Source organism: Chaetodon trifascialis, chromosome 17 (genome assembly GCF_039877785.1).
Source record: "Chaetodon trifascialis isolate fChaTrf1 chromosome 17, fChaTrf1.hap1, whole genome shotgun sequence".
Lineage (NCBI taxonomy): Eukaryota > Metazoa > Chordata > Actinopteri > Chaetodontiformes > Chaetodontidae > Chaetodon > Chaetodon trifascialis.
In genome coordinates, this window is record NC_092072.1 from 9455788 (window position 1) to 9466043 (window position 10256).

Genomic DNA, 10256 nt, shown 5'->3' on the forward strand with positions numbered 1-10256 from the left:
TTCAAATTCAATGCAAATAGTTTGTTCAGTCAGTCAATTTTATTTAATCTCAATCAGAAACACACAAACATTACAATAAGTAAAACCATTTCAAGGCAAATTTCTGGCCATCTCTCCTGGCTGCATTTACACAGGAACAGCAAACCTGCGCTCGATCTTTGTACACAGTCATAGTATAACCTGGCAACTGAAGATGAAGTAGGTTGATTCCAAGTAGTCTTTCTATTTCAAAAAATAAAATAAAAAATAACGAACTATGGGGAAAAAAGAGACTGAAGTCCAGATGTAGTAATACTTTCCTCGAGTCTTACCATTTACTGTTTCCCCCACAATGTCAGTGTCTATTTAAAAACATCAGATGGACCATTTATGGTGAACATACAAAGCTCACAACCAGTTTAAACAGATATTCTTATATTTGGCACTACCATATTTTCTTGGCCCTGATATGTAAAAAAATACTCGAGCAGGTAAAACTACTAAACTAGACCAGCTGGACAGGACAATATGGCTTTCAGTGGCACCCTCCTCTGTTACAGTGTAATAAAAGTATCAACAAGTGGACAGAGAAGAAGACTCAGACAGAACCACTCAACAGATTCTGGAACTTTCAAACTTAAGATTCTTAAATGTCCAGGCAATTTATCCTGATCTCTGTGGCAACAAATCAGAGTCTTCAATTCTGCTTGTATGACAGCCATTATCTGTGCATAGGTGGAAGATACATTAGTGAAAAGATGTTGAAACTTCTGACACGTTTTGTTAGCATATACTGTATATGTTCGCACTTTAAAACAGGGTCTGTCATTCTGGAAGTTGGCCTGGGGTTAACATATGTTATCTCCTTCCACATGAGAATTTAGGTTAAAAAATCAGAGAGGTCTACACATTAATGCTTTCTATTAGGCTGATTGTTAACAGTATCTTCAGTGAGCAATATTTTAGCATCATTAGCATAATTTCTAGAAAAACACTCACATTCTGCATTTATCTGAGGTAACAGTGAACTGGCCCAAATGTCTCTGTACTGCCCACCTTTGCCTAATGTGGCTTTCATGTTACTGTATAATTACCAGTTTCCAGCTTGGAAATACCATTCACTTCAACATCCAAGCTATGACAATCACTGGGACAGTCCCATTTTTCAGAAAGCTCCGGTCAGGCTTGGCGCTTATGGAATCATAATATGGAAAAAAAAAAAAAACACACTCTTTCAGTGAATTAGAATTCGTAAACATGAAAATGATAACAATCCCTTTTTGATACTGTAATTAAAATTCTGAAAATAACATATTTACAATGGTTCTCAAGAGGCAACAGGCGTGTGTGTGTGTGAGAGAGAGAGAGAGAGAGAGAGAGAGAGAGAGAGAGAGAGAGAGAGATGATGTTTGAAAAAAGGAAGAGCAGAATTCATGGCTGAGAAGGCTTGGACTGGCCACCATTATCTACTGTAAAAGGGTAACTATAGTGAAAAGTTGACTCTTTCATACCGTAGCTGAGCAGTGTCTGATCTGTGGCAGGCGTGCTGAGAGCCAGGCACCTGCTATTCACGCCAACACATTTTTTTCTGGGCTCTTGTGTCAGTTTAAAATGGGTCAGAGATTTTGTTGTTAGTGAACTCCCTGTCCTGTCGCACACTGTAAAACAAAAAATATCTCCCCAGACGGCCAAAGATAGATAAGCAGATGCTGAGCTTTCAACACTTTGCACGACTGGACGGGGTGAAAAAGTCCAAAACTATGAGGATGTTGATGCACCTGGTCCATTTACTGACCAGAAACTGAAAAATGGTTTTCCAGGTGCCTCTGGACCGTTAAACCAGCTGATACCGAACGAAATCAGTGGATACCAGTGGACCGAAGACAAACCCTGCAGACACCAGATCATGGAAGCCAATAACCCGTCTTTCCTCTCTAGTCCTTGTGAGTCTTTCCTTTGGGTTTTTCATCATAAGACACTCCATATTCATTTACTCTCGTTTTGTCCACTGGGTAGAGCCTGGGGAAAGACAGAGTTTTAGGTCAGGAAGCTGTCTGGGATGTTTTGCTGGACTCAGGAATCTTTGCTGTGTTGGTGTTTGTATGCGTACCATCTCTGGTAGAGGTAAATGAGAAACACCACATCGTCTCGGAAACAGGCCAGTCTGTGGGATGTTGGCATGGTGATGATGAAGGCAAACACGTCATCGATGAAGGTATTGAATGCCTGGTGACAATCGATCCGTATCAGTCAGTTAATAACAATAAGGACATTCAATGACAGTGACTTTAATTAACTTTATTCCACTTCATTTAATATTTGAAAATATTGAGCTGTTTCTCACCTTGTACATAAAGGCTTTCCAGGGCAGATGGGCCACAGATTTCAGCTGTTGAATTAAGAGTAATCAGTCAGTGGGATGTTTGAAAGACAAAAACAAAAAAAGCACTTCTGTGGTGAAAATCCTGTATCCTAAAAGTTTGAAGCAATATCAGAACAATTTCATGTCAGCTTAAGGACACATGAGCATACAGGTGATACACAGTCAGAGTAAAATTCGAGCACTTTCAAGGTGTCTAAACTAAAACTTTCCAAAGCCTTTATCATCACATTGAAATTCTTACTATAAATGCAATTACGAAAAAAATAAACTTTACAGAATTCTTTTATACCCACAGTAATCAGTGTATATTGTCGCTTTGTATATTGTAGCAGCTGTTCACGTTAACTTTAGTGGTGTGTTTTGTGGCACAAAGGTTGATATAATAAATGTATTTTATCCATTATCACTGGAAAAGTAAGACTTCACTCACTCACAAACATGAACTGACCTTATAGTTGACAAACAGCTGAGGAAGCATGAAGAGGAAGCCAAAGGCATACACACCTGGAACAGGTCAGGAACATGTTGTGAAGCCTTTTCTTTTCAAATAATCAGCAGTACAAGGAGATACTCAACTATGTAATTCTAATATTATTATTATTAATGAACTGATGAATTCATTTGGTAAAAGCTTACCGTTAACCAAACTGTTGATCAACCACGAGTACCAACTAAGAGAGGGCCAGAGAAACAATCAGAGATGAACATGGTACAACTGGTGAGATCGATGACATCAGCACCAGATGACTAGTAATCATGTTACCCTTACCTCTTATATCGCAGGAATATTAGAGCATACACAGCCCCTCCAATACATAGTGGGTAAAGGAGGTATGAGAGATACTTCATGGCCTACAGAGAAACACAACACACATAACATTGAGTGTAATCTCCAATGAAATGCATTAATGGCGACTACCCATGTGCACGAATTGATGTTTCACTCATGCACAGTGTGTAGAAAGTATGGTTTATGGTACTGTATTGTCTCTTCTATGGGGTCTTACCAGTGTGTCGTACTCTTCCGTTCTCCTCTCTGATTCATCTAATTTCCCAAACTGTTGCACAGAAAAGAAAAAACACAGGTGAGCGACGTAAGAGCATGTGAAACGCTGGAAAATGCTGTGGCCAAAGAGACGATTACAAACACTGTGTTTTCATCAGAGCTGTCCTTTGTAGCTTTTAAATTTATGACCAGTCACGTTACAGGTGCGTTATCCAACCTCGACTTCTGCATAAAAACATGTCCATGTAGTCATTTATCATGGCTGCAAAATGTGGCTGTGACTCCAGTACCTGCTCTGTGCTTTCACGAAAATTTAGTAGAAGCTCTGTTAAAGCGGCAGGCAGGCACAATGAATGTAGTTCAGAGGAAATGGTACTGATGACAGATAACAGAAAAAAGATCAACTCACACACACATACCAGGAATGTTGGTTTGCCTCCTTTCCAGAAAACCTGAATCTTAAAGGCCTTCTTCACTTTCCATACCTGCAGTTACAAAAAAAAAAATTCCCAAAACACTGAATACCATGCATTAATCAGTTAATTCTGAATGTAAATGAGCGATATCACATGTACTTCTATTGTGGATGAAGCTGCAGAATCCATGCACATGTTTCGAAACAGATCTGAATGTATGCAGTTGTGTGTGTTTTAAGTGTGCGCTTCCAGTCTGTGTGTGCTTACTTCAATGATAGAGCCGATGCCAGCAGGTATGAGGACAAGCAGACTGGTCTGCTCGTCAAACAAATAGAGGAAAATCACTATGGTGCTGAAACATCGCCACAGCACTGGAAAACAAAACACACAAACACGACAAGTTACACTGGGACAGCTTCTTACTGCTGGTCAAGATGTAATCCTTTAATCCAGTGGATGATTGATTTACCACTATTTCGAAGCATTTGCGAGGTTATCCTCCATCATATTCTGTCCACACCGATGTTACTGTATTTTCTACTCTAAGCCAAGTTGTCTCACAGTGCAGGAAAAAAGGTCGAGCCAAAAAATTGGAAAACTACTCAGAATCATGAAGCATAAGCTCACAGTGCTGAGGGCGAAATATTGCTCAACAGCATTTTGCAGATGGCTAATTCTTGCTATTACCAGACAGCAAGCGTGCAAGAGCATCGCTTACTCTAGTGCTGAGCAGAAGGAAGCACAACACAACATCTGGCCACCCAGCAGTCCAGACTCAATGAGTTAGATTATGCTACGACATGCCACTGATGCCTGCTTTCTTGTACAATCACTTGTATTACACATTTTTCTGAAGGAGTGACAGTTGCATGCTGTACTGTGCACGCTCTACAGAATCAGTCACAGCCAATGTGTGGTGTGCAGCTGAACATCCAGACCTTGGCAAATTTGTCATCTGTTTTGCATTTGTTTCCTGTTTTTACCTGCTTTACTAGACATTCCCACCATGCTTTTCTTCTGCTTCCAGAAGCTGATGTCGTTCTTGAACGCCAGGAAGTCGAAGAGGAGCTGAAAAAGCAAGTGAAACATACTCACAATTTATACGCTTCTTTTTATGCTGATACAACTTTAGCGTTTCTTTCTCATTTGGCATGCCATGCTGATCCAGTGTATCTGATCAGATATGCTTTCACTATTATGTCAAGTCATCAAAATCAGAATACAAATGCTAAACAAATGTACTGATCTTTGAGCTCTGTTTTGCTTAATTCTATTCTAGACTAATGTGGGTCGTCCTCTGTATTACGACTCACATGGAAGGCAGCCACAAAGAAGGTCAGAGCCAGGAAGTACAGGTTGGTGTCCACAAAGATTCCTTTAATCTCATCAGCATCCTTCTCTGTGAATCCTGCAGCACATCCAGGGAGACAGACGGAGAAATATACATGATTCGAGTTCAAGGCTTGGAGACACTGTGTGTGTGTGGACATGTATTATTTATGTTGAAGGGGCATAAATCTGTTTACACACACATATTGTGAGGACTTGGATTCCTTTTGGGGACAAAATGCAGGTCCGTAATGTAAATTGTAGGGTGAAAGTTGTAAGTCTCCAGGAAATGAATGTATGTCAATGTAATGTCCTCTGAAGTGTGTGTGTGTCTGTGTGTGTGTGAGAGATAAACATACCAAACTGCTGCAGAGAGTAAACAGCGTCTTGCATGTGGATCCAGAATCGTAGCCTCCCCAAAGAGATAGAGTCGTAGGAGATGGTCAGAGGGAGCTCCAAGGAGGTGCTGTTGATCTCCTACAAATACACACACACACACACACACACACACACACACACACACACACACACACACACACACACACACACACACACATTATTTTACATGCTCACCTTCTAATGTGCTGCTGCTGCTGCTTATCTTCCACGGTTGTGTAACGGCCTCCAAACATCTGTAAACTTTTGTCATAGATATTTTTGCTTTCTGTTTACATTTCACTGCATCTCTGATGCTGATATTCAGCTTATTCTGAGGCAGGGCTCAGTGAAAACATTCTCAACACGGACCTTGAGTCATTGTTTTGTAGGATAAGTGCCTGCGTTTTCCTCTGAACAACTTCAGTAATGACAGAAAAAGGCATCTGAAAATCTGCCAGACGGTGAGTTACAGTGTGTTGTGTAATATTTCTATGTAAAAGCTTACCACAAGGTCCTTGACCCGGTTGCTGAGCTCATCAACAAACAGCAGAGGTAGATAAACCATTTTGTTACCATTTTGGAATCTGAAAGACAGAAAAACAAAACACCCTGTGATGCATCTGGATCCTGTTTAAAAGCCACACTCATCATTTCATGGACGTTCAGTCTGTGCTGCTGTTTTGCTGTATGTATGTGTGTGTTTCTGTCTCCGCTATCTTACACTCTGAGGTATCTGTGGACATCGCTGGGCAGGTATTCCTTGTCGAACAGGAAGTGGTCGCCGACGACGTTGAGGGTCAGGCGGGAGCGCCAGTGGGCAGCTGGGTGATCTGACGTGGACGTGGGGCCACCTCCACCTCCAGCTCCAGCTCCAGCCCCTGCTGCAGTGTTACCATCATGCCGTTTCTTCTGCTGGGCTTTTTCTTTCTCAGCCTGTGTGACCACACAGAAGGAAATTTCACTCTCCAATCAAACACCTCATTGGTAACTAAACTCTTCTGGATCTATGTTGATCTGCAGTGAAGCTTATTGGGAATGACAGAAATATGAGTTCAGCTGAATGACTGAGAGAAGATAACTAATAATATAAACTATTTATACATGTTCATTCAGAAAACATCCCCACCTTCCACTTTCAGCCTGAACTTTGGAACAACCCCCTACCTGTGTTTGATCCTCTCCGGATATCAAAGAGATTTCAGGCGGTTTAGGGACCATGTAGGTGGTGAGCTGAACCACCAAGTGGACCTGTCGTGGGTCCTGCCACGGGGTGATGCCAGCCTGATGGACAAATATTAGTGCATATAACGTTCCATTGTTGCGGGTCTTCTTCGGGAGCGAGACATTTACTGTCCTGGAGGGAAAAGAAAGAGGGAGGGAAGATGATGAAAAGAAGGATATACTGTAAATCAGAGTTATGTCTGCTTATGCATGCATGATGCAAAAAAGGGTCATAAAAACTTTAAAAAATCAACCTGCAAAGTTTTAAAACAAAAACCTTTACAGCTCTTCAATCACAATACCTTGTTATTGTTAAAATATGCCTGCACTGGAGCGCATTCAACATCTGTTTTAGAACCAAGCGAGATTGATATCCGTTCACCTGAATAATGCATTGAGCTTCATTAAGTTTCAGCGTTAATCAGCTCATTCGCAGCTTTGACTGACCTCACCAATCAGATCGGAGGAGGGAAAAAAATGTATTCCCCAGGTTTATATCGACTCTTTCTATTCAAACCAACCTCTCAAACTTGTTGTTCACATCAAATTTGTCCTCTTTGTGGATGAGGGTGTATCCTCCCTCTGCATTGGGCCGCAGTGCAGTGTAGATACTCAACTGGATACACACAGAGAGATGTTACAGATAACATTACACTGTACTACCCTCCAAACTAAATCAAACCACACATACAGGAACACCGGCCATCCCTCCCTGCACGTGACTGACCTGTAGTTTCGGGTTCCCTGCCAGGAAAGGTGTGATACAGTTGTCACCTTTGGGGTGATCGCAGGGTTTAGTGTACACTATCCCGTACATCACCCAGCAGGTGTGGAGCACGTACACCACGAACACCCCCACGACCAGGGTGGTAAACGATGTTTTCAGGAACATGATGCTAGCGTTGCGTCGTTACGTCGTCTCCCTTGGCTAGCTGAGGAGCAGGGCCATACGTCTGCAAATGAGGAATCACAGAGAGAGGGGTAGTGTGCTGGAGGAGGCAAGGTGGCTGTATGATATGAAAGGACACTGCTGAGCGGCGATCAGCTGGCGGGAGCATCTCTTCTTCACTCACTTCTTACAAATAATGGTCAAACGTATGCAAACACCTGGTCCACACACCCATATGTGACTGCTGTAGATCTCATTCCAAAACCATGGACATCAATAAGATTTTAAAGCCTGGCTGCAAGATTTCGTTCTTCCCCCCAGACAAAAAACTTTTAACTGTCAAGCTGAGACAGGAAAGGCTCTTCCCCAAACTGGTGATTTGAGTGGAAAGGGGCGACCACATACCTTTGGCCATGCAGTGTTTCTCTTTGTCAAGGACAAAGCTGGTTTGAGACTTTTGCAAGAGCTCGCTCATCCAGTTTGTGATCGTTATACTACAGGACGCAGCTGCAGTGAGAGATGAATGGGATCTGGACCTCACATCTACATATAACATTAGATGGTCGGTGATAAGACTATGTTTGACATTAACAGAAAAACTACATGCGCATAGATTTCTGCAGCTGACTTGCTGTGACCAGTTACTGGTGGAGTTGTCAGACTTGTCAAACCACAGATAGTATTTATTTGCCAGAGGTTGCAGGAAATATCCGCCAGTTATTTGCTGGTTGTTGTGATTTACCACCTTTTTACCGATTGTAGGTAGGATGGAGGCAGCCTGAAGCCTTCTAACTTCCTTAAACTCAGACACAGCTGCTGTCAAGTTGTCCATATGGTTGATACTCCATGGTTTATCTAATGACGATCAATCGAGGATTTGTTTTCTTATGTTAATTGAAATTTTCGCCTCATTTAACTCAACGGCGCGTCAGTGTTGCCAGATTTGAAGGTTTTAACGTACTCTTCTGTCATGCGTCGTGGCGTGTATTCAAACTACAATCCAGACGTGAACGTTAAACCTACCGCTGTTTAATCTGGCAGGCTGTCAGTGACAGGACTCTCTCAGATGGATCATTGGCCGCCTATCCGTCCCTTCACTGTACCGAACCCGTCAGGTAGTGAGACGCGACAACATCGTTTCTTCAAAACCGTCCACCGATGTTTGCTGAAGGCATCTGCTGTCTATACTCCATTCAGGAACAAACAGGTCTGCCCACAGAATGTTCAAAATGAAAGCGTGAGGTGGATTTACGTTTCCGCCATTCGCTTCCTGCTTGGTTTCTTGGACGGGATTTGGGGGGTGGTAACGCGAGACCTCACGTCAGTGAGACGCTGTAGACGTGATCTCACTGTATTTGAACACAACAGGTTTTTTTGTCCAAATAAAAGCTATTATAAAATATAAACATTTAGTAAATATTTCCTAGGGAGGCTAAGACTTTTCAGCAAAGGTAAATTTAATGTTTGAAGTTATAAAAATAGGTTTGCTACAGTGATATATACTGTTTAATTGCTGGGGCAATAAATGTAATCAACACATCGGTTGCGTTTTTGATATCAGTATCCAATTATTAGATCAAGAGGCAGTATGTTAGAGTAAGTAATGACACTCTTGGATGGAAATATCACTTTCATACAGAGTAAATCTCCCCGTCAAAAGAAGCTGCCGTGACCCGGATTCGAACCGGGGTTGCTGCGGCCACAACGCAGAGTACTAACCACTATACGATCACGGCTGGCCATCCACCCGGTGAGACACCAGCGCGACAGTTACCACAGCTACTCTCTGTTCTGACGTCAAACTTCTTTCTACACACGCTGAACGGTTTTTACCAAATAACCTTCATTTCCTAGCAGAAATTAATTAATTCTCTCTGTTGCACTGGTCATGAATAAGTGACACATACAAAACAACTACACCACTGGACTTTCCCAACAAGGTCGTCTGACTTCTGACATCTGTTATTGTTTGGCGCTTATTTTTTTGTTCCCTTGTCCTTCTTATTGTTTGTATTTTTTTTTTTAAGCAGGAGCACCGGAGGCTGCAGTAATCCTGAAACTGTCACTCTTGTCATGTCCTCCTTTTCTGACTGAAAGACGAAGCCGGTGGAGAGGAAAGAACAACTTTTATACATCTTGTCGTCTTTCCGGGTCAAAACAGGCTGCCGTGACCCGGATTCGAACCGGGGTTGCTGCGGCCACAACGCAGAGTACTAACCTCTATACGATCACGGCTGGCCATGAAGACTGATGTTCAACAGCCTGAAGGTAAACCAACCAGACAGAATTTATTAAAAATGATAATAATAAAAAGTGACTTCTATAGTTACCATTGATCTGTACTTAGTTTTACTGTGTCACTCTGAAAACAGATGCTGGGTACAGAAGTTGTCAGTAAAAACCAAGTCACTAAACAATTATAATAATAAAAAAAAACATATTTTTTAAAATTTACTTAAAGAAAACCTCAGGAAAATTAAAAATGTCTTTTTCAACAGAGGCCTAGCCAAGACAGGCAGCAATAACAATGAGTCATAGACAAGCAACTCATGGTTATAGACAAATTAAGTCCAACAAATTGATTTTTTTTTAAAAATATTAATTGTTTTTCATGAATTACCTTAATCAGTGAGATCAAGCGCTACTGATGATCTC

The 10256-nt window shown here is 41.7% G+C and overlaps 1 protein-coding gene and 2 non-coding genes across 3 annotated transcripts; all 3 read right to left on the minus strand.

Annotated features, from left to right (window-relative positions):
- Positions 1–19: 19 nt before the first annotated feature.
- clptm1l (CLPTM1 like) lies at positions 20–8896 on the minus strand. Its single transcript, XM_070984902.1, has 18 exons — positions 8625–8896; positions 7440–7665; positions 7234–7328; positions 6656–6845; positions 6213–6424; positions 5997–6075; positions 5473–5590; positions 5098–5192; positions 4768–4852; positions 4052–4155; positions 3788–3853; positions 3370–3420; positions 3132–3214; positions 2999–3033; positions 2811–2866; positions 2324–2368; positions 2090–2205; positions 20–1998 (listed from the first exon to the last, which is right to left on the minus strand). Exons 2-18 carry the CDS (start codon positions 7602–7604, stop codon positions 1914–1916), a joined length of 1680 nt encoding a protein of 559 aa, XP_070841003.1. The 5' UTR covers positions 7605–7665; positions 8625–8896; the 3' UTR covers positions 20–1913.
- A 369-nt stretch (positions 8897–9265) lies between these two features.
- Positions 9266–9337, minus strand: trnah-gug (transfer RNA histidin (anticodon GUG)). Its single transcript has one exon. It is a non-coding gene; the product is annotated as a tRNA-His (tRNA).
- Positions 9338–9764: 427 nt separating this feature from the next.
- Positions 9765–9836, minus strand: trnah-gug (transfer RNA histidin (anticodon GUG)). Its single transcript has one exon. It is a non-coding gene; the product is annotated as a tRNA-His (tRNA).
- Positions 9837–10256: the final 420 nt, after the last annotated feature.